This window comes from Phoca vitulina, unplaced genomic scaffold (genome assembly GCF_004348235.1).
Source record: "Phoca vitulina isolate PV1807 unplaced genomic scaffold, GSC_HSeal_1.0 scaffold55, whole genome shotgun sequence".
Lineage (NCBI taxonomy): Eukaryota > Metazoa > Chordata > Mammalia > Carnivora > Phocidae > Phoca > Phoca vitulina.
The window spans coordinates 2,921,572-2,948,614 of record NW_022589758.1 but is presented as its reverse complement, the minus strand read 5'-3'; the positions used below and the strand labels follow the sequence as shown (position 1 = coordinate 2,948,614).

At 41.5% G+C, this 27,043-nt stretch overlaps 2 protein-coding genes across 2 annotated transcripts in view; both read left to right on the top strand.

The window, feature by feature from the left end:
- CTPS2 (CTP synthase 2) overlaps positions 1 to 4,168 on the top strand; it is a 98,630-nt gene extending 94,462 nt beyond the window's left edge. Inside the window, exons 18-19 of the mRNA XM_032389660.1 lie at positions 2,682 to 2,792; positions 3,794 to 4,168. Coding sequence (XP_032245551.1) covers positions 2,682 to 2,751 — 70 coding nt within the window. The 3' untranslated portion in view covers positions 2,752 to 2,792; positions 3,794 to 4,168. The remainder of the gene's footprint in view (positions 1 to 2,681; positions 2,793 to 3,793) is intronic.
- An 8,823-nt stretch (positions 4,169 to 12,991) lies between these two features.
- LOC116622873 (NADH dehydrogenase [ubiquinone] 1 alpha subcomplex subunit 1-like) lies at positions 12,992 to 13,204 on the top strand. The gene has a single exon (XM_032389607.1). The coding sequence runs from the start codon at positions 12,992 to 12,994 to the stop codon at positions 13,202 to 13,204; it is 213 nt and encodes a 70-aa protein (XP_032245498.1).
- The last annotated feature ends 13,839 nt before the right edge of the window (positions 13,205 to 27,043 follow it).

Sequence of the window (27,043 nt, the reverse complement as noted above, 5' to 3'; positions counted from 1 at the left end):
TCTTTAAGTTTGTTCTGGGTGAAACTCAAATGAACCCCTAAGTCAGACGCAGCACAGAGTAGCATTCACATTTTACTGAACGTGCAGGGGCCGCTGCTGTTCCGTGTGCGGTGATGAGCCACATTTTATTCCTAGCGCTTGCTTTTTGCTGGCACATGGATGCCCTGAAATCAGCACGTTGAGCAGCAATGCCTATTTTAATGATTCTGTTCTTGAGTGCCATGGTTTGTTTCGTTGTCCTACTTCTGGCCCCTGACACATAGGAAAAAGAATCACCAAACCCGCTCATTTGCCTTAGAAATGACTAAACTCAAGCTGAGTCTCCCCATGCCATTTTGATGTGTTGTCCGAGTTTGGGGGAGCCAGCCATCAGACAGAAATGAGGGCCGTTAGGTTAGAAACAGACCCACCCTACTCTGCTGGCTAATGTGGGCAGGGGATTATTTGGGACAAGAAGCAATTCTGGGGCGCCTGGGTGGCTCAGTTGGTTAAGCAACTGCCTTCGGCTCAGGTCATGATCCTGGAGTCCCGGGATCGAGTCCCGCATCGGGCTCCCTGCTCAGCGGGGAGTCTGCTTCTCCCTCTGACCCTCCCCCCTCTCATGCTCTCTCTCTCTATCTCATTCTCTCTCAAATAAATAAATAAAATCTTAAAAAAAAGCAATTCTGAAAAGCATGCAATTGGCAGTTTTTGTGACTTCTTCATATTTCCATGACTTTTTGAGAGATGCCATGTTATAAATATGTAACTCTCATAAACAACGACGGCTTACATTTTTATGTAGTCTTCAGAGCACATTTAGACATTCCCTTTTGGCCCTCATAACATTTTGGTGAGGTTGTAGGTATTGTTACTACTTTTTTCCTAGACTCTCAGGAGTCAAGTGACCAGTCCAAAGATATGTGGCTAATAAATAGTACAACCAGGAGTGTGAGGGGGAAGATGTGGGCCCACCTTACTCTTCTCTGGGCTCCGAGGTCGGGAAGGAAGCAGGTGTAACATCTGATGCCTGAGAAAATGGGAGTTCCTTGGCTCTTTTGGCCTTCTTGCTTGTGGAGTCAGGGGACATGCCCCAAGGTGCCTGCTGGCACATTGCAGCCCAGCTTAGACTTGAGCTTGTGGCCTGGGTTGGCATGATGGGGATGCTGACCCCACCTCGAATGAGCTGTGTGCTGGGTGAATCACCTGAACACCCTAACCTTCATTTCTTCTCCCAGAGGAAGTTGAGTGCAACTTCCAATTCCCTTTTTGTCACACAGAACCAGGAAGGATTCGACATTTGTGTAATGAGAGTGCATGGATAAGGAAGGACATACCAACTTTTGGGGGCATTTTTTTTAAAGATTTTATTTACTTATTTAATTGACAGAGAGAAAGAGAGACAGCGTGATGGGGAACACAAGTAGGGGGAGTGGGAGAGGGAGAAGCAGGCTTCCGGCTGAGCAGGGAGCCTGATGCGGGGCTCGATCCCAGGACCCCAGGATCATGACCTGAGCCGAAGGCAGTTGCTTAACCAACTGAGCCACCCAGGCTCCCCCGGGGGGCAGTTAAAAAAAAAAATTATTTAGTTATTCCTGTGTTTTCTTTATTGGAAACCCTTTTGTAACAGAAGTTATTTTCCTGCTCTAAAATCTAAGTAGGAGGTATCTTCTCCTTGATTGTTTTGAGGATCTGTTGATTTATATGTTTATCTAACATATCTTGTCTTTTCTGCCAATTCTCAATCCTCTTCTATCTCCTCTCCATACTCGAGCCCCGCCCCCACAGCCTTTCCAGTATTTTGTTCAAAAGTCAGGGAGGAGAGTGAGGTTGTCTTTTGCATTTTTGTTGACCTATTTATTGATACGCGCTCAATATGTTTAGAGTAAATCTTTGCTTCCTAACGTGTCAGCAGAGGGTTTCTTCAGTTTGCTTTCCTCCTTAACAAAAAAAAAAAAGAAAGAAAGAGTGGATTTTCACGTGTTATGGAATTCAGACTTCTATTGCTGTAAGTCAGCAAACAGTTGGTCAAGGCTAGGAATGGGTCAGTCATAAAACACTTACTTCCTGACAACGTCATCTCCATAGATCAGTAGAACTCCTGTGAAGTTGATTTACTTGCTGATTGATTTGGAACCGAGCAAGAGGAACCCCAACCTGAGCCCATGGCTCAAAGCAAAACTACAGTTGCAGGGCTGTCATGGAGAAGGTGTACTTCTGAGGGAACCCAGCATGGCAGCATCTGCGTCAGTCATTGGTCCTATTTTGAATACATGTGACTCAAGGTAGTCGGAGCATCCCATAAAGCTTCTAATGTGAAAATAGCCATAATTGTGGAAATTATTTCTGAAGCCCTTGGACGTATGAAAATGTTTGTTGCAATGGAAAACTTTCATGCTGCTGGCCTATATTAGTGGCCTTCAGAAGACTATAAATTTTAATCTAAATTGAAATGCTTTTATAAATTTTCTGAATAAGTTGCTTCCAACTTAAGATGAAAGCAAGTGATCAGCTCCTCTGACAGAAGATCATTGTGTGTGGTGGGACTAACCTCTTTTTGCCGTGACTAGAAAGTGGTAGTAGAATATCGCTTAGCATTTTCTCTGAGTGGAGATTAATTATGGAATGTGTTTTGAATTGTAAATAGAATAATGGTCCAGGGTTTTTTACACCTTGCTAAATTCGTTCCTCTTTTGATCTAGTGATAGATACAGCGATGCCAGTGATGATAGCTTTTCAGAGCCAAGAATAGCCGAGTTGGAAATCAGCTGAAACTAGTACAGGACTGGGAATAATCAGGACTGCCTGAGCAGGTAAGATGGAAGCCTCACGTAGTCTCTGTTTGTCTTACAGACAAGCTGTTGTCCTGGTGGAGAAGGGACCATTATAGGACTTGCCTTGCAGGATTTTGCTCTCGCGGGATGCTCCCATTTGCCTGCATAGGCAGCAAATATGAGCATCCTGGAGCATAGTTAGGACAGACCTGACAGCCGATCGTGCTTGTGGGAAACTGGAATGCACCTGAGAAAGCTCACAGTTAGCGTGGGGAAACTGGAATGCACCTGAGGCCAGGAATAAATATGTAAGTGCACCTCTAAATGTGTATCTGGAGGCTAGAGTGGTTAGAGTTGTCATAGATCAGCAAAATTTGCTCTGTAAAGGGCCAGGTAGTAAATATTTTAGGATTTGTGAGCCGTGCAGTCTCTGTTGCAACTATTCTACTTTGCCATTATAGGGGGAAAGCAGGCGTAGCCAATACATAAAGGAATGGGCATGGCTGTGTCCCAATAAAACTTTATTTACAAAAGCAGCTTGCTGACCCCTGGTTTAGGTCATTCATGGAGAAACAGATTTCCATGGATTTGTATAAAATAAAATAGTATTTTATTTCTTTGTAGGGAGATGCCAGAGACTGGCTCAGCTTCTGAGGGCAGCGTATTCTCTCCACGGCTCTTTTAGGCTTTCTGAGGGAGGATAGCAGCCTGGATAACTTTATTAAATTCAAGCTCAGAGGCTGATGCTGCCTGGGATAACTCTAGTGTTATGGCAGGCCTTGAAGTGGATGAGCAGCTCTCTTTTCTGGCAAATGTATAGAGTTAATTGCTCCAGTATGAGCTCTCTTCGTTTCACTTAGAAGGAGGATATTCATGTTCACCAGGGAACGCATACCTCTCTCTATTTCGGTTTGCCTCAAACATGGAGACCTTTAGGAGCAAACCAAAATGGTGCAAAGACTAGCTGGAGGTACTTGAAAGACTTACATTATTCAGTTTCTGATGTTGCTAATACTTATATCCTTCTTCTGTTTTTTAAGGCTCTGAAGTAACTGAAGCCAGGATGAAGGAACTATCAGAGGAAATCACCACAATCTTAAAAAATCACTCTATTTTCCACCAAACATGGATGTAAAGCCTCGAAGGGGATCTAATAATAGATAAACCAGAACCAAAGGGCTACTTTCCTTTTCAGTCCAGAGGTGGCCTTTGGTTCTCACAAATTTCTGTAGCCGATTAAACTTTTCCCAGCAACCTCACGGGGGAGAAAGTGTGTTTGTGTTTTGTCCGGCATATGGTGATGTCCCGGCAGTGAGCAAGGATCCGGGTAACTGAGCCTTCACTGTGCTGTATGAGAAAGGGGGCAGGGCACATGCCACAGTGAATTTTCAGTCAAACAGGAGTCATTCTGTGACCTGGAGCTCAACCACAGATTTGTGTGAGGCCCAAGTTCTTTTAGTTTGTCATCCTGTTTATTTTTAGCTAAAAATAAAATTAAACATGTCCAAGACTGTGGCGGGAGCAAGTAAGACCCTCGCCGCAGGCGGGCAGAATGTAAAGGGGCATAAAAATATATATTATATATGTATATTCATTGAGGCATAATTCACATAATTAACCATTTTATTTTTATTATTTTTTATTTTTTTAGAATTAACCATTTAATTTTTTTAAAAGATTTTATTTATTTATTTATTTGAGACAGAGAGAGCATGGGGGGGAGGGGCAGAGGGAGAGGGAGAAGCAGACTCCCCGCTGAGCAGGGAGCCCAACGAGGGGCTTGATCCCAGGACCCCAGGATCATGACTAGAGCCAAAGACAGACGTTTAACCGACTGAGCCACCCAGGCATCCCTGGAATTAACCATTTTATTTAATTAATTTATTTATTTTAAAAAGATTTTTATTTATTTATTTGAGAGAGAGTGAGAGAGAGCACAGAGGGAGAGGGAGAAGCAGGCTCCCCGCTGAGCAGAGAGCTCGATGCGGGGCTCCATCCCGGAACTCTGGGATCATGACCTGAGCCAAAGGTAGACGCTTAACCAACTGAGCCACCCAGGCACCCCTAGAATTAAACTTTTTAAAGTGAACAGTTCAGGGGCATCAGGTAACGTTCGCAACATTGTGCAATCAACACCTGTTTCCAGTTGGCTTCCTGATGTCCCCGTTGAATGCGATTGAGAGGAGAGTTGTTGCTCACATCTGAGCTTCCTGACTCTAACTTAAATATTTTAACTGCTCAGTTAATTGTTTTGAGTGTGTTGTCTTTGGCCTTTTAACTTTTTTCACTTAATGCTGTAAGGTGTTACAACGTTATTTTTGTAAGACGCTACAGAAAATTCATCTACCAAACACAGGCAGAAGTGAAATGAATAATTCTGGTAAACAAAAATATTACAGAGCTTTAGAGCTCCACTTGTGAAAATTATAACGGAGATCACAAGAGGCTCCAAATGAAAGGCCCACGAGGTAGGTTAAAAGCCGGAATAGGCCTCATAGAGAGAGGGACTTAAGCACTGGGGGCATACTTTACCATCACAAAGGGGTAGCGTGGCTTAAGTAGAAGTTTTCGATTATGATGATTATGATTTCTAAAGTCACTTATACCAGAGTGCTTTCACTGTGGGCTAATGACGCATGTAAATAGGACCAGAAGAAGGGCACTTAAAAACAATAAACCAGCCCTTTGGGGCACCTGGGTGGCTCAGTCGTTAAGCGTCTGCCTTTGGCTCAGGTCATGATCCCGGGGTCCTGGAATCGAGCCCCGCATCGGGCTCCCTGCTCAGCAGGAAGCCTGCTTCTCCCTCTCCCGCTCCCCCTGCTTGTGTTCCCTCTCTCGCTGTCAAATAAATAAAATAAAATCTTTAAAAAAATAAAAATAAACCAGCCCTTTTGTTGTTACTACATGAGGTTTTCCTCTTTTGGAGACACACCTTGACCTTGGAATCCACTGAAGGCTTAATGGTAGTAGCGTGGCTGTTCAAGATAGTCAGCAGCCGTGGGACATGAACACATAGAAAGTTATTATAAATCATTCGTTCAAGAAATGTATCTTGAGCCCTCAGCAGGAGCCACACGTGGTATCAGGTGCTGGGGGAAACGAAGAGGAGCAAAATTTGCCCTTGTAGGGGTCCGGGGCAGGGTGCCCCAAGACGGGCCACTTTGGCATAAAGATGAGTTAAAAGTCATCAAAACCTAGCAGATGCAGGAAAAGCTCTCCGCCTCCCCTTCAACAGCCTAATTTTACATTGGAAAGGAAAGCCTGTACGAGGAAGAAAGCTATTAACAGAGACTCCCTTTTATCTAAGAACCTTGTCTGCATAACAGGGCAACCTTGTTTTTCAAAACATCTCCTTTCACCTTCCTGCTAATGAGCTCTCTCCCCTTTGTGTCCTCAGACACCTCCACCCCTCCTTAGCTCCTATAAGCTTCCATAGTGCCTCCTTGTCTTTGGAATTTCCCTATCTGTGTCGATTCCCCTAAGTATGCTATTAAATTTTATTTTCTCCTGTTAATCTGTCTCATGTCAATTCGATTCTTAGTCCTGCTAGAAGGACCTTGAAGAGCAGAGGAAGGTCTTCCTCCCCAACACGCCCAAAATATGTCTCTTTCGTATAAGAATTCATCTGGGCTGATTTTAAAGAAATAGCAGACATAGGAAAAGCTCTGAAAACTGAGTAGAAGTTACCGTTTGTGTACAGGTCGTTAAACTGCTGTTTGTTTTTCTCCCGTTAATCTGTTTTTTAGGTAAGGGGGTATCTTCTATCCCAGGCTTTGATGGAAATAGAACGTGAACTTGGTGAGCTGCTTTTTGCCATTAGGCTTTAGTCTTTAATGTTCATGTCCATGAAGATCTCTAAAACACGGTGGTAAATCTATGGATGCCATTCAGTTTTCTCTCTCTGGGATGGGGCTCACTTTCCGTCCTGGTAGCTTCCTTGGTACTACTGATATGGGAAACAAAGGCAGAAGAAAAATTATTAAGTTTCCTTACTACCTAGAGCCCACTGACAAGTCCTTGAAATAGGCAGAATGACATTCCTCTAGGGACTCAGCTGCCTCGATGTTAATACTTTGTTAAGGACAAAAGGCAATCCTAGCCCGCCCCCTCCCCCCCAGGATCCTATAAGTCTACTTTCATGTATAAAAATTCCTTTGGAAGCTTCCTTTATCTCTAAACCCCCCAAGATTCATGTTGGCAATCATCCCCCAAGCATATGACCCACCGATATACATCTGAAGGGTCTCATGACACAGGTTTTATTAGACAGTAATAAATGACCTTTTCCCAACAACAGCTAGCCCCCTCAAGGTCCTGGAAACCTTGCTTCCAAAGTTCCTTAAAGACTTACGCTCTCCCTAACCCCCTCCCAACTTGAAAGTATATAATGGGCCACTCCTCATGATCCCGGTGCGGCTCTTTCTGCCCACGGGTCCTGTCCCCGTGCTTTAATAAAACCACCTTTTCGCACCAAAGACGTCTCAAGAATTCTTTCTTGGCCGTTGGCTTCGAACCCTAACATCGTCTTTCCTACATCACTACCTTCTCCTCTGAGAATACTGGTGAAAAGCTGGGGAATGCAGGTGGCACTGTGTGATTACATAGTTCATTTTTAAGCCTCACTGTCAAGTTTTAAACTTCCCATTTTCCCTTGAACAAGAAATTGTTTTGAAAATAGACGTATTGTTTTGATTTGTTTTCCCTGGGGGAGACTATGCTTTCAGTTAATATGCTGAGAGTATTCGATATTGAGTAAGATAAAAGCCTAGAACCTGGGGGCTGGTGTCAGTCTACCAGGAAAGTACACTTTTCCACGCTGAATCACCCTCTCAAGGGGTTTCTGTGAACTAGAGAAACCTCATCACATGCCACAGGCCAGGATGATGAGACTACTTGTTATAATGGTCACTTATGTAGAGAATTTAATGGCAAGAGATTAATATTATTTGAAACTATATAAATTTCTGGAGTAGCAATTTCTGAATTTATTTGCACAAGCATATATACATATATATATGAATTATTTATTTATTTTTAAAAGATTTTATTTATTTGACAGAGAGAGACACAGCGAGAGAGGGAACACAAGCAGGGGGAGTGGGAGAGGGAACAGCAGGCCTCCTGGTAAGCAGGGAGCCCAATGCGGGGCTCGATCGCAGGACCCTGGGATCATGACCTGAGCGGAAGGCAGACGCTTAACGACTGAGCCACCCAGGCGCCCCTATTTATTTATTTTTAGAAAGAGAGCAAGCACGAGCAGGAGGGGCAGAGGGAGAGGGAGAGAAACTCTCAAGCAGACTTTGCACTGAGGAGAATCCGATGTGGGGCTCGATCTCACAACCCTGAGATCATAACCTGAGCTGAAACCAGGAGTTAACCAGCTGTGCACCCCTGCACAAGTATACATTGTTTAAATGTCAAACTTGAGAAGTTTGAAGACTCAGAAGTAATTTTCTTTCTTTTTTTTTTTTTTTTAAGATTCTATTTGAGAGAGACAGAGAGAGAGAGAGAAACCGCATGAGCAAGCACAGAGTGACAGTGAGAGGGAGAAGCAGACTCCCCAGTGAGCAGGGAGCCCGATGCAGGGCTTGATCCCAGGACCCTGGGATCATGACCTGAGCTGAAGGCAGACGCTTAACCAGCTGAGCCACCCAGGTGCTCCCAGAAGTAATTTTCCACCCAGAAAGTGACTTCTTTGTTGCCACCATTGATTCATACCAGGAAAATATCTGATAGGATGAGAGTTTTTCATGGCTTTTGAAACACTTATTCTTTTTATTCTTTCTTTCTTTTAGATTTATTTATTTATTAGAGCGAGAGAGAGAGAGAAAGCATGAGCGAGGGGAGGGGCAGAGGGAGAGGGAAAGATGCAGACTCCCTGGTGAGCACAGGGCCCAACTTGGGGCTCAATCCCAAGAGCCTGAGATCATGACCTGAGCAGAAACCAAGAGTGGGACGCTTAACTGACTGAGCCACCCAGCACTTCTGCTCTTCTGAGTGAATATCACAACTCCGTGGTTTTATCCCATAAACTCAGTGTTGTTTTTCTTCTGCTCTCCATTATCTTTCCTTTGTTTCAACCTTCCTAAGCATAACTAACTTGGGTTGAAAGGAGATCTGTTTTAACCTGCTTAAGAATGAAGAAGTAGGGGCGCCTGGGTGGCTCAGTCGTTAAGCGTCTGCCTTCGGCTCAGGTCATGGTCCCAGGGTCCTGGGATCGAGCCCCACATCGGGCTCCCCGCTCAGTGGGAAGCCTGCTTCTCCCTCTCCCACTTCCCCTGCTTGTGTTCCCTCTGTCGCTGTGTCTCTCCCTGTCAAATAAATAAATAAATAAATCTTAAAAAAAAAAGAATGAAGCAGTAAAAAGCACGATCGCACTTTACTGTTCGAAGGCGGCACTATCTAAAGCAGGGGGTGGCACGCTAGAGCCACAGGCTAAATGCCACCTAGTTTTGTCAGTAAAGCTCCATCGGCTCACAGCTGCACCCATTTTTTTTTTTTTTTTTTTTTTTTGCTATTGTCTATGGCTGCTTTCCTGCTACCAGGGCAGAGCTGAATAGTTGTTGGAGACCCACAAAGCCTAAAACATTACTCTCTGGTGCTTCACAGAATAAGTTTGTTGACTGTTACCCAAAAGGAGCGCGGCAAGAAAACTGTACCAGTCTCCGATGGGGTCTCGGTTTTCAAAATCTTTTTTCTATATAGTGAAGACATGCTCTTTAAAAGGTTCTAGAAGAATTCCTGACATGAGGTCCTACATTGAAAGACTACAGAAAAGTCTCCCTTCAGCTTCTCTCTTCAGCCACCTGGTTCCCTTCCCTGGAGGCTGTTTTATCAAATTGTTCTGGGTCCTGCGTGCTATGTACCGTGCAAAGGTGATTGTTTGATCATCATGTTTAAGCAGTGTTCTTATTTCAGATGAAATTATATTTCTCTCTTCAGTGAGAAAAGAATAATTATGGACTACTAATAAAAAATGTACAGGGGAAAGGTTCAGCTTGTGACGGATAATGTGCACATGCTGTGGGTCCAGCCCTCAACTGATGCAGCAGAGAATATGGAAGACCTGCGGGATGTGGTCTGGCTGGGGGAGGGCCCAATACGATGCTTGAACTGAATCCTGAAGGATGAGTAGGGGCAGAGTAGATGCATCTTTATGTTAGAAACACTGGCAGGGGGGCGCCTGGGTGGCTCAGTCATTAAGCGTCTGCCTTCGGCTCAGGTCGTGATCCCAGGGTCCTGGGATTGAGCCCCACATCGGGCTTCCTGCTCGGCCTGAGGCCTGCTTCTCCCTCTCCCACTCCCCCTGATTGTGTTCCCTCTCTCGCTGTATCTCTCTCTGTCAAATAAATAAGTAAGAATCTTTTAAAAAAAACATTTGCAAGTAATGAGCAATTTTTGCGTTCAAAGGAGAATAACATTGACAGTAAAATCTACTAATTGCCAGCGTTGTACTTCTACATTCTGTCTTTAAAAAAATTATCTGAGTATAGTTGTTACATAGTGTTACATTAGTTTCACATGTACAACACAGTGATTCAAAGATTTTGTCCTTGATATGGATATAGTTTATAAAATAGTAGACCTCCTTGCAAATTTCAGGTAGAAGTTACTGGTAATTAGCAAATTTGGCCCTTCTCATCATTAGAATGGAAAAAAATGGAACTTTTATTTATTTATTTATTTATTTATTTATTTATTTATTTATTTAATTTTTAAAGATTTTACTTATTTATTTGTCAGAGAGAGAGAGAGCACAGGCAGGGGGAGCGGCAGACTCCCAGCTGAGCAAGGATCCCGATGTGGGACTCCATTCCAGGGTCCCGGGATCATGACCTGAGCTGAAGGCAGATGCTTAACTGACTGAGCCACCCAGGTGCCCCAATCAAACATTTTTTTGACTCAACTTTGCTAACAGGGTGGGTGCTAGACAGTGACTTGGAGTCCTGTATTCAGAGAATTCAGTCTGATATTAGGGGCCGTTAGGAAGAGATTCATAGCCAAGTAACATCTGATTCTTTCGAGTGCTTCAATGGCGAGATAGAATAATGTCATGGCATCTTACTGGGGAGGTGATGACATGGATGCAAGGCTTTCTATGTTACCGAGAGAAGCTGCCCACGCATGTGGATATGCACAAGAATGATTTGCTCCAACCTAGAATAGAGTTGGGTAGATTTCTGAAATTGTGACATGTTTTATGAAGGGATTCTATAATAGCAATAATGGTACTTTCAGCTGTTGAATGAACAGTGGGAAATGCTATGCAGATGGGAATTTATTAAATTCGTAAATTGCACCAGCCTCCCTTTCTACAGCTCTCTTGATTCCTGGCCATTTCCGGCTTGATAATAAATAATTGTATATTAGGGTAGTTCTTCTCTAATCTAAAAGAGAATAATGGCCTGTAGCAGGTGGGGAGCCTCTAATGCTAATGACCCAATCAAAGTTGTTTTAAAATGTCAGTTAACAAAGGCAAACCATAATATTGGAGCAGAAAATCCTTTAAGTGGCTACATAAAGGATGCCTTTCTAATGGCTATGTAAATGATGTTTTCCTTAATTTAGGAGTGAGATTTAATGTTTATTGGACATTTGTTTTAAATTTAGCATGTCGTCTAGTCTGTTGATCTCAACAGTGCATTTCGATTCAGACTAAGCCCGTTTTAAGTGCTCAATAGTGGTTGTCTGTGGCGTGCCAGGCTCTGTGGCTGGGGGCACAGAAATAGGAAGCTTTGGTGTCCAGAATACATCCTTAATAAGAGTTTATATATAATGTTACTTCTGTCCTTAGTGATTAGGGGAATATGAGGGCGGAGCTAACCTTAACCTATGGTTTGTATCTTGCAAAGCTGGGACTCACCAAAGCCAAAGCCCCCTTCATGGAGAAAATGGAGCTGAATTCTCAGAGCAAACTGCCTGGTCAGGGGTGGCCTCCCTGGAAAACTACTGACCTGAATTAGATAGAAGGCAGCCTCCCCTATAACAGCATCCTCTTGATCATCGCACTTGATCAGAGTGTGGTAGTGTTTCTCTGCATCTGTTTTCTCTGTGTTTAATCTGGAGCCAGACAATATGGTTTAGCTAGTTTTGGAATAGCAGTTATTTGCTTTTGGTATCTTTCGGGTCTTGCAGAAACAGGCCAGCTTAACCCAATTCAGCCCAGGCAGAAAGAATTCAGAAAGAGCATCAAAGGAAAAATAACATATAACCTAGAATATCACATGGAAATACAGCACAGCTCAGGTAAATGCTTGAGGTATTTTTATTTTGTTTTATCTTGCTTTCTTTGATTCCTCAATTGCAACTTCATTCTTAGGCCACCCATAGAAACTCAGGAAGACAACCATGATAGCTACTAACTAACTAAACATGATAGCTACTAACTTCAGGGGTTAAGCTACTTCGAATTTACATCCTAGAAATAAGGCTTATTATGAAGGCCAAACTGCCCTTGGTGGGATTCCACAGCTGTGAGAAAATGCAGCCGACCCAATCAAGGTAATGTATTTTTTGTCCACGCCAGAGGTTTTCTTCAGCAAAGAAGTAGGTAAATATGGTGGCATATACTTACCACATAATTGAAAATGTCTTTTCTTTTTTTATAAGACATCTCTTTTTTTCACCCAGAGACACACCTGGAAGTGACTTACCATGCAAGGGAGCATATGTGTTGCCAAAAACTTTTTAAGCCCTTTTGCCATACCTTATTTAACTTAAGAAATCCTATTTTATGATAGTCATCAAAGACCAAGTGGTAAAATTATAAATCACTTACATGTAATGCAGCTATATGAAAAACAGTAAGAGTATAAGTCATTTACATGCAAAATAGCTATATGAAATCACATTAAAAAGTGACTCACCAAGGGGCGCCTGGCTGGCTCAGTCGGTAGAGCATGCAACTCTTTTTTTATTTTTTAAAGATTTTATTTATTTATTCATGAGAGACAGAAAGAGGGAAAGAGAGAGGGAGGCAGAGGGAGGGGCAGGGAGCCCGATGCGGGACTCGATCCCAGGATGCTGGGATCATGACCTGAGCTGAAGGCAGATGCTTAACCATCTGAGCCACCCAGGCGCCTCAAGCATGCAACTCTTGATCTCGGGGTCATGAATTTGAGCCCCACGTTGGGTGTGGAGCCTCCTTTTTAAAAAAGTAATTCGGGGAAGGGGGCTGAGGCCGGGTGACCTTTACCGGACCGGGAAGGCAGGGGTTTGGCTCTGGCAACCGCGTGGCGATGTGGTTCGAGATCCTGCCCGGGATCGGCGTCATGGCCGTGTGCGTGGTCCTCCCCGGCATGGCCACGGAGAACATCCACAGGTTCAGTAACGGGGGCAAGGGAAAAAGGGTTGCCTATTATCCATATCAGTGGAGTTTGATGCAAAGAGATAGGCGGGTCTCTGGAGTTAATCGTTACTATGTGTCAAAGGGTTTGGAGAATATCGATTAAGGAAGCATTTTTCTGATTGATGAAAAGTAACTCAGTCATACTCATCTACCCCTTCTAGAAGGTTATGCAGTGTATTAATGTAGTGCATAATAAAAACAACAACAACAAAAAAATAAAAATAAAAAATAAAAAAAGTAATTCATTGACAAAAAAATTGGGAATATAAATGGTTCTCTTCAGGTGGTGGGGAATATGGGGAAGGTTTTTTTTTTTTCCTCGTTCTAATTGCTTTTATTTTTTAGGAGTCGTACAGAACGAGTCGGTAAAACACTTAACTTTTGTTATTTATTTAATTAAAAATTTGTTCTGACACAGAGATCTCAGTTCACCATGCATCTTCGTTCATGGCTCACTGCCTTCCGTGGTCAGTCCAAGGCACCTGATTTTTTTTAATCCCACCCCAAATATGTTCTTAAAAAGGTATAATAAATCCCGAAACACTGACAGTGCTGTTTTGTGCATGTGTTTGTGTCAAATTTATACAGATGGCATTGTGCCACAGTTCTTACTCTATATTTTCCTGCTGTTGTTCAACACCATGTTTTTGAAGTCTATCCCCGCTGCTGTATGTACATTTAGTTCATTGCTTTGGGCTGCTGAGTAGTAGTCTTATGCCATTTACTTACATATTTCTTGAGTTGCACCCACCTTCTTGCTGCCACAAACAAGGCTGCGTAGAATATCCCTGAGCATGTACCCGAATGTTTTTCTGGAATACACATATCCAGGAGTGGAATTGCTGGGCCATAGGAAATAGGCACACTTAATTTAGCCAAAACTGTCCAGGTTGCTTTTCTGGAGAGTGGCCATCGCAGCCTGTCTACATTTCCATCAGCAGGTGAGGAGTGTGCCACTTCCCATTGTACTTGTCAAGTATTAGTCACCTTTTTGATTTTTGCCCATCCGCTGAGTGCAAAGTGGTATCTCAATGTCGTTTTGACATTTCTCTGATTGCTGGTGATGGTGACCATCCCGGTTTCCTCCTTTGTGGATTATCTCTTTTTAATCTGTGGGTTTTTTTTTTCTCTTTGACTTCCTGACTTAAAAAAAAAAAATATATATATATATATGTGTGTGTGTGTGTGTATGTACACACACACACACACACACACACACACACACACACACATATAAAGCTTTACTGAGATATAATTTGCATGCTGTAAAATTTACCCACTTAAAAAGCAGTCAGGGCGCCTGGGTGGCTCAGTTGGTTAAGCGACTGCCTTCGGCTCAGGTCATGATCCTGGAGTCCCGGGATCGAGTCCCGCATCGGGCTCCCTGCTCAGCAGGGAGTCTGCTTCTCCCTCTGACCCTCCCCCCTCTCATGCTCTCTCTCTATCTCATTCTCTCTCTCAAATAAATAAATAAAATCTTTAAAAAAATAAAAATAAAAATAAAAAGCAGTCATTAGTTTTTAGTATATTCACAATGTCATGCAAGCATCACCACGATCCATTTTAGAATTTTTTCGTCAGCCCCAAAAGTGAGTGTGCCTTTAGCTCAAGGAGACACATTTAGGTTGGGCACTCCCTGTAACCTTGTTGGTCGCACAGGTCTGGACAAAACGTCCGCGGACTCTGGTTGCTGGAGCCCTGGTTTCTGCTTTCCATAGCGTGGCTCAGGTTCCCTTGGAGTGTGTGAGCTTCCTCAGTGTCCTGCCCACAAATTCTTCCCCAGCCCATGCCCTCACTTCGTGCTTGTTGCCAGCATTGGTTTCTGTTCGCTTGCAATCAAAAGAACCTAAACTAAGTCAGAAATTTGAACCTAGAAGAAGGATTTGCAAGCAATAGACCCTAGAACGTGGGACTGATAGAGTTGTAGTAGATGGCAGAGCCCCCCGTCCTTTCTATAAGAAAGGGCAGCAAAACTGTTGATCGGACTGTGATTCGTTTCCTCCCGGGACTGTGTACCTACCTGTAAAATGTCTGAATGTTTCCCAGGGTGAGCTGCTTTTTTGCCTTTCTTGAGGTGCTCTGAGAGAGAGAGCTAAGTTTTGGTTCAAGATGATCCAGCTGAAAGAAGAGAACAAGGCTGGTGCAGAGCTTTATTAAGAAAGCATACAGCCTGGGGCGTCTGGGTGGCTCAGTCGTTAAGCGTCTGCCTTCGGCTCAGGTCATGATCCCAGGGTCCTGGGATCGAGCCCTGCATCAGGCTCCCTGCTCAGCGGGGATCCTGCTTCTCCCTCTCCCGCTCCCCCGCTTGTATTCCCTCTCTAGCTGTCTCTCTCTGTCAAATAAATAAATAAAATCTTAAAAAAAAAAAAAAAGAAAGAAAGCATACAGCCTGGCCAATGATCTGATATATCAAAGGTCTGTCTGCCATGCCCCCTTAGGAAGTGGGCTGCTAAGATGGTACGGTGCTCAGCAAGGGAATCCTCTTAGCACCTTTCTCAGGTGGGGCTTTGGAAGACACTGGGTGAAGGAAATCCAGTGGGCACAGCCTCAGTTAATCAAGGACCTCTTGTCACTGCCAGAGAAGCCAATCGACAAGTGGACATTTACAAAAGATGGTCCAGGAGGATTGTGTCCATGCTTGAAATGTTGCTTTACTTTTTGCCTTTATATTAAACATTTTTGGTCTCTCTCTCCTCATGTAGTATATCAGGTATCATTCAGGCCACAGATTGCAAGACCACAAGATGCCACATCTCATCTTGCCTAAGTCATGGACATCACCAAGAGATAACTTGACTTGGCAGCTTGATGGGGAGACTAGCTATAATTTTTAATTGTCTCATAATGGGGAAGGGGGGTGGGGATTCAGTCCATTCTTGGTTGTATGTGGAGTAACTGTATTATGTTAGGTGGTAGTGTTTAAAAAACATGTGCATAGGATTAAAGACATGCACAGACATGTACGCACGTGCGTGTGTGTGTGTGTGTGTGTGTGTGTATGCACCTAAACTACCAAAGATAGACTATGGTATACATTTATTATTTTGTTTTCCCAGAGCAGAGAAGAAGGCTGTATTAGTCAGGTTTCTGCTGTGATAATGCTACGTAACAATTAACACCACCCTCCCATCCCCAGCATCTCAGTGGCTTACAAAAGCAAGCACTTATTTCTTACTCATGGGTCTGCAAGTGGTTGTGGCTTTGCCGGGCTTGGCTTCTAGCTGCAGGTTGGTTTCTGGTCTGCTCTATGTACCACTAGTGGCTACTCAAGGCATGTTCTTCTCATTGCCAATGGCAGAAGTACAATAGAGGTCAAACCAAACTCTGTGAGCACAGTTAAAGCCTCGGCTTCAATTCCATTAGCTAAATCATTGAGGACTGGGATTTATTCTCTGCCCACAGTAAGCCCTAGTAGAGAAGGGGAAGGAATGAAGAATTGAGAATAAATAAATCATTCTACCACACTCCCTCTTCTTCTAAGAAACTAGGCATGGGGTTTAAATGTGTTTTCTCTCTCAGCAGATTACATTATTACCCATTCAGTTGCTCATGTTAGAAGCCCATGATATAAGAGAGGGTCCAGATTGGGAAGGGAGGAGCATTTGTTTAATTTCAGATATATTGAGTTTGAGGTGAGTATGGGATAGAGAGATGACAAGACTGTTGGCTATATAGATCCAGAGCCAAACCATTCTGGTTGTTTATGTTCTACTCAAGCTCCTACAGGTTTTATAAGTGGGGCTACTGATGAGTGTTACTAGTTTCTTAGAATCCTCTCCACTAAGGTGTCCTTATGATGTAACTCTCATGAAATTATTCTGGATTTTTAACCAAAACTGGTCCTGGTCCTGGCCTTTCATATATAACTCTGTGAATTGCTAAATGTCAACATCAAGGTTTCTATGTGAAATTCCCATGCAGATATTTATTACTTCAGAGAACTTTTATGACTGAAGGGCATTAGCAAGTAATATTTTTCAATCTAGAACTGCTTTAGTCCACCATTTGTAAAGATTCTCCTGAAAAAGAATTTTCTGCGCTTGTGTAAATACACTTGAGTCATCATATCTTGTGCAAATTGTCTGTATTGATTAATGGTCTCTTGTTTGCTTCCTTTTGCTTGTTGTATTTATAGCTCACATTACTTATAATTGTTGGACAACATAATATGGACCAGATGGCTTCATTATTCTGTGTTTCACATTTTGAATTTTAAATGTTGTGTTGGACTGCCTGTCAGTGGAAAGCTGTGTCCTGGAGGAGATATGAGGCCAAAGCATAGTTCAAAGATCCCAGGCCAGATACCATGGACAGTAAGTGCTGTTGAGGTATTACTTTTGAGGTTTCCTCCGGCCCCTCTGCCCTTGGAAATTCAGACTGGAAGGTCAAGGGGGAGAGAGAGACTGTGTGTCAAAGGCCCTCTGAAGCACTCAGCTGGCCCATGACTGCATTGTGTTTGAAAATGCTCTTTCCCAATAAGCTCACAAAATTTATTATGTGTTAGGAATTTTAAGTATAGCTACTAATATTTTAAAATACGTGTATCAGTCAGGGGCCTAGCAGGAAACAAATGATATACTCAAATAGGATAACTGAAGAATGGTTACTTAAGGGACTCTTTACAATAGTATGGGTTAAGGAAAACAAGGTACAGTGAAGTAACAACAGTCTTTTCTGGTCTCGACTTCAGACTAAAACATTGGCTCTTCTTGGGTCATGAGCCTACTGGCTCTTGTACTGGAACTTACCTCATTAGCCCTCCTGGTTCTCTGGTCTTCAGACTCGGACTAGAACTATACATTAGCTTTTATGGGTCTCCAGCATCTCCAGCTTGCTGACTCATCTGGCAAATCATGGGACTTACTCTCCATAGTATTATAAGCCAATTCCTTATAATGAAGTGTGCGCTCTCTCTCTCTCTCTCCCTCCGTCTCTCTCTCTCTCTCTCTCACACACACACACACACACACATTGGAAAACCCTGACTAATACAGAGGGCAAGGCAACAGGTGCTGTGACCTTTCTTAGAGGGACACATAGACAATCCTAACCACCAGGCAGTGGGGGGAGCTGGGAGAATAAATACTTAAATCTCACCTTTCTCCCTGGTGCCTCCAATTGGTTGAACTCACCTGGAAGTTATAGAGCAAGGGAACCAGTTGATTCAGTCTTTATAGAGTCTGAACTATAGAGCAGGATGGAGGGTGAAGAGTGAGTCTAGAGAGGCAAATGGAGCCTTTCCAGATTAAGTTTCTCTTACAACTATTGTTAACATATTCTTGTATATCCTCCGGAGATATGCTATGCATACAAAAGCATATATAGAGATCTTGGTAATTTTCATGATATTTCACATTCTTCCAAAAATATCATTTTGATGCCTACGTAATATTAGCAAGCCTTTTATTATGAAATAGTGTTACATAGAATAGATGTAGCATTTATATAATATACAAATATAGTCATGAATGAAATTCCTGTGTATCTGTGATGTTGCTTAAGAACTAGAATACTTGGGGGAGCCTGGTTAGTTAAGCTCAGTTGGTTAAGCATCTGCCTCCAGCTCAGGTCATGATCCCAGGGTCCTGGGATGGAGCCCCACTTTAGGCTCTCTGCTCAGCGGGGAGCCTGCTTCTCCCTCTGCCTCTTCCTGCTGCTTTGTCTACTTGTGTGCTCTCTCTCTATATATCAAATAAATAAATAAAATCTTTAAAAAAAAAAAGAACAGCGGGGCGCCTGGGTGGCTCAGTCATTAAGCGTCTGCCTTCGGCTCAGGTCATGATCCCAGGGTCCTGGGATCGAGCCCCGCATCGGGCACCCTACTCAGCGGGAAGCCTGCTTCTCCCTCTCCCGCTCCCCCTGCTTGTGTTCCCTCTCTCACTGTGTCTCTCTCTGTCAAATAAACAAATAAAAAAAATCTTTAAAAAAAATAAAAAATAAAATAAATAAAAAAATAAAAAAAAAGAACAGCAACAACAAAAAGAACTAGAATACTTGAGTGCCTGGGTGGCTCAGTCAGTTAAGCACCTGCCTTCAGCTTAGGTCATGGCCCCAGGGTCCTGGGATGGAGTCCTGAGTTGGGCTTCTTGCTCAGTGGGAAGTCTGCTCCTCCCTCTCCCTTTGCCCCCCCCCCCCAGCTTGTGCTCTCTCTCTCTCACTCTCTCTCTCAAATAAATAAACAAAATCTTAAAAAAAAAAAAAGAGCAAGAATACTACCAAAACCTCTCAAGACCACTGTGGGCACCTTCCCAATTATATTCCCTCCCATAAAGGGTAAACTGTGATAATAATTTCATTATCGTATTTCTGAATATATATGTATCCCCAAACAATATATTGTCAAACGTTGTATGGTTTTGACATTTATGTAGTTTCAAACTTCATGTAGACTTCTGAGAATCAATTTTTATCCTTAACATTATAATTTTGAAATTCATCCAAGTTGATGTTTATTATTTTAATTTTTGCTCTGTATATGGTTCTATTATATGAGTATGCTATAATTTATTTGTTTTACCATCAATGGACATTAGTTATTTCTACCTTTTTATGATATTGCTATAGAATTTCTGGGTATGTATGTGTATGAATTTCTCTAGGATAGGTACCTGGGAGAAAAAAACCTGGGTGATGAGGATTATCTTCAAGTTTACAAGGTAATACCATATTTTAGTACAAAATTGTTGTTCCAATTTTCACCCTCCACTGCCAGTGTATTAGTTTTATGGCTTCATAGTCTCACCAAACAATTTTTGTCAGTCTGACAGGTATAAAATGGAAGTAACTGTTCATGTCTTTTGCCCATATTTAAATCACTTGTTTCTTCCTTTTTGATTTGTAAAAATTTTTTATGTATCCTAAGCATCCATCTTTTGTCAGTTGTATTGCAAACACCACAAATTAGACTTCATCAACACTAAAGACTTTTGATCATGAAAACATAACATTAAGAGAGTGAAAAGGCAAGGCACATAATATGAGAAAAAAATTTCAATGCGTATATTAAACAAAGGACTGATATTCATTTTATTAAAAACTCCTTCAGGTCAGTGAGAAAAATACAGACATCTCAATTTTTAAAACATGGGCAAAAGCTTTGAACAGGTACTTCATAAAAGATGATCTCTGAGTTGCCAATAAACATAGGAGAAGGTGCTCAACTCATTAGTTCTCATTAAGACACAATAAGAAGCCACTCTGTACTCTCCAAATCCTAGTGCTAGAGAAACTAGTGTTTGCAATGATGTGGAGTACCAAAAACTTTTATTCTATACTGGTGGTCCATGTATCTTGGTGCAATTGCATTGGAAAATAGTATCTAGTTTCTAGTAGTATTATAGTATGTAGTAAAGTTGAACCTAGGCATAGTTATAATACACAGTTCCATTCCTAGGTATATACCCAACAGAAATGCCTACACATGTTAATAATAGCACTATTCATCAGAATCAAACACTGAAAACAGCCTAAATGTTCATCACGAGTTATTTATCTATGCAACAAAGTGAATGAATCTTACAACTATGGGGAAGAATGAAAGATACTAGATACAAAAGAGCATACTATATGATTCTGTTTATATAAAATACAAAAATCTGCAAAACAACTTGATGGTAATAGAAGTAAAAATAGTTACCTTCAAGGACGGTGATGAGTTGGAGTGAATAAACTGGGGGTATCTGGGAGTAAAAGCATTATCTTGTTCTGAGAATGAGTATATGGGTAAATTCAGTTTGTGGAAATTCATTGAGGTGTGTACTTGAGATTTCTGTACTTTTCGTATTTATGTAACACTTTAGTAAGAACTATCTTGAAAATGCCATGTGTTTGGAAATCAACAAAAACATGTCTAAATAAATAATCATGAGTAAAAAAAATCATGATGGAAATGTAACTTAATGACAATACTACATATTAAAACAGGTTAAGTGGTACTGTAAGGGAAATTTATAGTATTAAATGTTTACATGGGAAAAGAAGAGAAGCTTAAAAATATGAGCCAAGGGGCGCCTGGGTGGCTCAGTCGTTAAGCGTCTGCCTTCGGCTCAGGTCATGATCCCAGGGTCCTGGGATGGAGCCCCGCATCAGGCTCCCTGCTCCGCGGGAAGCCTGCTTCTCCCTCTCCCACTCCCCCTGCTTGTGTTCCCTCTCTCGCTGTCTCTCTCTCTGTCAAATAAATAAATAAAATAAAAATAAAATAAAATAAAATAAAATGCTTAACATAATTAATTAAAAAAAATATGAGCCAAGTGTCCAAATATAGCACTAAAACCTTTTTTAAAAAAGGATAAAAAAGCAACAATAAAAATAAGTGAAATAGAAAATAAAGATACAATTTTTAAAATTCAACAAAAAAAGTTGATTCAAGGAAAGAAAAAAAAGAGAGAGAGAGAAAGGCACAAACAATGTTTAAGGGTGAAAAGGAGGACATAACTACAGGAAGTCCAACTATATCCAGCTGTACCGTTTTGTTTTTTTGTTTTAAAATACTTTATTTTTAAGTAAGCTCTGTGCCCAGCGTGGGGCCTGAACCCACAACCCTGAGATAAAGAGTCGCAGGCTCTACCAACTGAGCCAGCCAGGTGCCCCCAGTTCTTGTTTTCTAAAGACCTAAAGATCACCCTACTTGGGGAATATATTGGAGAGGAACTTGGATGGATGCAAGCAGGCTAGTTAAGAGGTCATTGCTGTAATGCAGATGAGATGTAATGGTAGCTTTTATTGGGACTAGTATCTTCTTAGGAAGGATGCGCACATTCTAAAGTTATCTATTTACTCTCCTAACTTTTCTTACAATATTTTTATTGTTTGATGTTTACTCTTAAATCTGTAATCTTTACCTGGAATCTTTAAAAATAATATATAGTATGAAATAGAGCTATGACTTTTTTCTCAGATGGAGAACCATTTATATTAATGCACCTCACTCAAAAATAAATTGAAACAACTACCCTTGTTGTATATTAGGTTTCCACATTTACTTGAATCTATTTCTGAATTCTCCATTCTTTGTTCTACCATCTATTTGTCTCTTTCTTTGCATATACTATATAATAGGTTTTACAGTAAGTTTTAATACCTGGAAAGATAAATTACTCCCCTCACTATTTTTCTTTAATTTTTCCTTGGCTTAATTTCCTTACATTTATTCTTCTATGAACTTTTAAATCATTTCACCTATTAAAAATCCCCATTTTTATGCTGATTGGATGGCATTTATGTATTATTTTTAGAAGAATTGACACTTGTCTTCCATTCCAGAAACATGCTCTAACTTTCCATTTATTCAAAACACCTTTTCTTTTCCATGAGTATAGATAATCAAAAGGTGACTGCTGTTATGTTTAGTATTTTATGCCTTTTACTTGAATATCTGAAAGTACTATTCATTTTATTATGTAATTTAAGGAACAAATAGTGCCCATTTAGCTAATCACTTAATAGTCTAAACATTTCCAACATTTCAAGTGTGTCATTTTGAATATGGAAATTCTTCTGGCTCCGAGAATTACTGAAAACCTCTGATTCATGATTAGGTTGAAGACAAGGAAAAGTATTAAAATTAGACTAGTCAATTTTATATGTAACATGTAACAGACATGTGTAACTTTTTTTTTAAAAGATTTTATTTAGGGGTGCCTGGGTGACTCAGATGGTTAAGCGTCTGCCTTCGGCTCAGGTCATGATCCCAGGGTCCTGGGATCGAGCCCCGCATCTTTTAAAGATTTTATTTATTAATTTGACAGAGAGAGAGACAGAGAGAGAGCACAAGCCGGGGGAGAGGCAGGCAGAGGGAGAAGCAGGCTTCCCCCTGAGCAGGGAGCCTGATGCGGGACTCGATCCCAGGACCTTGGGATCATGACCTGAACTGAAGGCAGACACTTAACCGACTGAGCCACCCAGGCGTCCCTCATGGGTAACTTACGAATTTGTTATGCACCATTGTCTCTTTTACAGATGCTCCTTTCCAGCTTTTGATTACATCCTGTAGCAAAGATGGGGGACAGGTTTGCGATTTGAATCAGATTATCTTCATAATTTCTGGGTGAATCAGGATTAGATGTTCATCCAGAATTACTTAGCAGTCAATAATGAAGCTGCTTGGATATCTAATATCCTCCACCACCTTTTCCCCCACAACCACCACCCCAATGGTTAGAGAGGAAAAAGACTACTTTCAAATAGTAAGACTCCCAATGAGTAAGAATGATCAAAAATGTTATTGACATTATTTTTTTTTCATGTTTTAGTGAGATTTTGGTCTAATGGAGTAAGATGACAGATGTAGCTCCTATTTATTACCTGGGCTTCCCCAGAGATGGTTCTGGAAACACCAACAGGTTTGCACCCTTACCTGAAACAGAGGATGTTTGGAGATCAATCTTGCCGGTGAGAGAAGGGGAAGGAAAGAGTGTTGATTAGTTTTCTCTGTCTCCAGTCTGGTTCAACTGTCAACTGCTCCTCTGTGTTTTAACCTCTCCTCTCTCTTGCAAAGACGAATCTGGTTTTACTTAGAGAAGACAGAGGCCAAACCAGAAACTGCCTAACTGTGGAAGGTAACTATTTGGGGAAATTATTTTTCTTGATACCTATATCTAAAATGAAGCAGATATGAGAATGTGAGGGGAAAGTCTAAATGTGGTATGTTTGGAGGAAGGGATGACAGAATTAATTTTCAGTATATTTTAATTTAAGCAAGATGTGAGTTGGGTCTAGTCACACAGGTGGAATGGGGCTCCTTTGTGGCAGTGGGTACAACCCGAGGTACACATTAGAATCACCTGGGGTAACATGGAAAATGCTAGTGCTTCAGCCCAACCCTCAAGAAGTTCTTACTCAGTTGGTCCGAGATTGGGCCTGGGCCTGGGCCTTTTAAAAAGCTCCTTAGTGATTCTAATGTGCAGCTAATATTGTGAACACTGTTTTGGGGAAATCACCAAGGGTCCAGGAGGATCAGATTTTTTAACAACGTGTGAAACACAATCAGCAGTATCTGGCAAGGGATTGCAAAATGATGTATCAACAAAAAATAGTAGACATTTATTTTAATTCATCTTGTTAGGGAACAACCAGTGTCCAACTAGTTAAGTTTATGGGGTTAATTTTTCTAAATTGACCTTTTCATACCGAAATAATATTTCCATCAAATGAAGAAGAGTGCCATTATCTTGTATGTGTTATTATTTGAAGTCATATCTTGACCTTCCAAAATATAACTGTTTAGGAAGACCCGACATAGCATGATCAGCTTTTAGATTATGGAGCTATGCATGCCTGTTACTGTTATAAGGTGATTTCTGCAAAATGCTTCATAAAAAAATCTTTGGGTCTTATTTCAGCCTTAAAGTTATAATTCATATTGGAAAACTAAGGTCATTAAACCTTTGGGATTTATTCAGTTGTTCATTCATAGGGTACAGGGGATTACAGATATTTTCAGTGCCTGCTAGGCCTTTCATTTTCCCCAGCTTCCAAAACAGTTCTGCTTAATAATGTGCAGATAAAGCCAGGATTAAACTTATCCTGATTATTCTTTATTATTGTTTTTTAACTGACAAGTTATTACATTGGCTTTATTCTTGTCACTTTCCTCTGATGCTCCAATTATCTAGGCATCAAAGATCATAATGAAATAACAAGAAAGGAGAGTGTTAAAAAAATCATCTGTATAACACTAGGATGTTGACAAATGTGATAAAACTAGCTTTCCAACCCGGGAAGGAGTCTGCAGGAGTCATAGGTCATTCTTTCCTATGAGAAGTTGAGTCAAACTAAAAAAAAAAAAAAAAAAAAAAAAAAGGATTGCGGGGGGCGGGGGGTGCCTGCCTGGTTCAGTCGCTAGAGCATACAACTCTTCATTTGGGGGTTGTAAATCTGAGCCCCATGTTGGGTGTAGACATTACTTAAAATTAAATCTTAAAAAAAAAAAAAAAGAATTGTGCATCAGTTGGGATTAGTTTGACTGTAACAGAAGCTCCCAATAGAGCTTGGCGCTTCTCACTTTGAAGACCTGGAGGTGGGCCTTCCAGGGCTCGTGTGGTGGTTCTGTTGCACAAAATCTTCAGGGGCCCTGGCTACCTCCAGCTCTTCTCTCTGCTTTCCCAGGGGTATGGCCCTGATCCTAGCAGTTCAAGATGCAACTAGAGCCATCATATGAACATGTTTAGCAGCAGCATGAAGGGAGAGGTGACAGGAGGCAGGGTGGGGGAAAGAAGGAGCAAAGTTGAGCTCTTGCTCTTAAGAAAGATCTTCAGATAAGGTCACACGATGAGATCACATTTATAGCTCATTAGCTAGAACTTAGTCATATGGCCAGCCTAACTGAACAAGAGTCTGGGAAATGTAGACTTTACCTGGTGATCATGTGCCCAGCTGAAAATCACGAGTTATAAGAGGGAGAAATGGACATTAGGGGTTAACCAACAATCTGTGCTGTAAGTGGTATATGTTGGATTGGATAGTCGCTGGAAAATTATTTTTTGAGGTTGAATTCTGCTCCCCAAACTTTTCTTTTCTTTTTTTTTTTTAAAGATTTATTTATTTATTTGAGAGAGAGAGAATGAGAGACAGAGAGCACGAGAAGGAAGAGGGTCAGAGGGAGAAGCAGACCCCCCGCTGAGCAGGGAGCCCGATGTGGGACTCGATCCCGGGACTCCAGGATCATGACCTGAGCCGAAGGCAGTCGCTTAACCAACTGAGCCACCCAGGCGCCCCCAAACTTTTATTTTCTATCAGAGACTCATCTGTACACACCATTACTATTCAATTACTCTTCAGGAGTTCTCCTCTCTCTGCTTTTCTGTGGGACCACCATGGGATAAACAAATAGAACTCCATAGAAATCAAACTTAAAAGGGAGAGGAGCGTACATTTTCACTTCATCCTGCAGAGAAGTGTACATTTTCTTTCTAACCTATTCCTTCTTCACATGGATAATTTATTCAGTTGTCTTACAATATTTTTATTGGAATCTCTCTAGGACTGATATCACAAGATGGAAAAGGGGGTAACCCAAATGGAGGGATTTAAGAAATGTCACTAAAGGCCTTCCTACAAAAAAATAATCCCACAACTTTTCCAACACATCACCTAAGATCACACCATTAATAACACATTGCTTTCTAAAATACAAAGTATTTTGGGGGAATTGTAAAGCACTGAGCTCTTTTTAGCTAAATTAGTTCATTATATACATGAGATCAGGATGGAATAGGAATTTTGAGAGGTGAGACGAAAGGGAAATATAAATTAGGAACATGACAGGAAGATCTGGGTGAGGCCACAAAGTTTCCCCACCCATATCTCCTAAGCATCCCCCACTCCAGTGTAGACCATTGCTGTCTACGGAAATATAAGGACAGGGTGGGAATGTTAAAGAGGATTGCCAAAAGAATGGGAGATGGCAGAGCAAAAAAGACAAATACCACTACTTCAGGCTCCAGTTGAAAAAGACATTTGCACCCTTAGTTTTACTTGGAGGAAATCATTATTTCAGGATCTAACATTCATATACACTTAAATAGGAGTAAATCATGTTTTGAGACCAAAATTTTGTAACAAAAAAGATCATACTGCATTACTGGAGACTCTCATTTTGCCCGAAGCCAAGGTGTCTGAATCCAATATCACTTTCACAGACATTTCCTTTCCTGATAATGGATTTTTCCTTTACTTCTGCTGATCAATGGGAATTTGTTTGTTAGCCCAGACTGAAAGTGAAACAGTTCATTGAGATAAGTAAGCTGTCAAAATGGTGGGAAGAAGCATTGGAACTAAAAGTCATCTACCATGTCAGCAAATAGGGACAAATATGCATTTCACTGACATGTTTACTCTTTGCCTTCTCTCTTTATGTTCACTGGGTTATAAGGATCCTTCTGAAACTGTTCCCAGAGAACAGAAGAAGCCATGTCAACCATGTTGGGTAATTTGAGAGGAAGTT

Excerpts from the sequence above, each read along its gene's own strand:
- LOC116622873 (XM_032389607.1), top strand. The coding sequence starts at position 12,992 with ATGTGGTTCGAGATCCTGCCCGGGATCGGCGTCATGGCCGTGTGCGTG.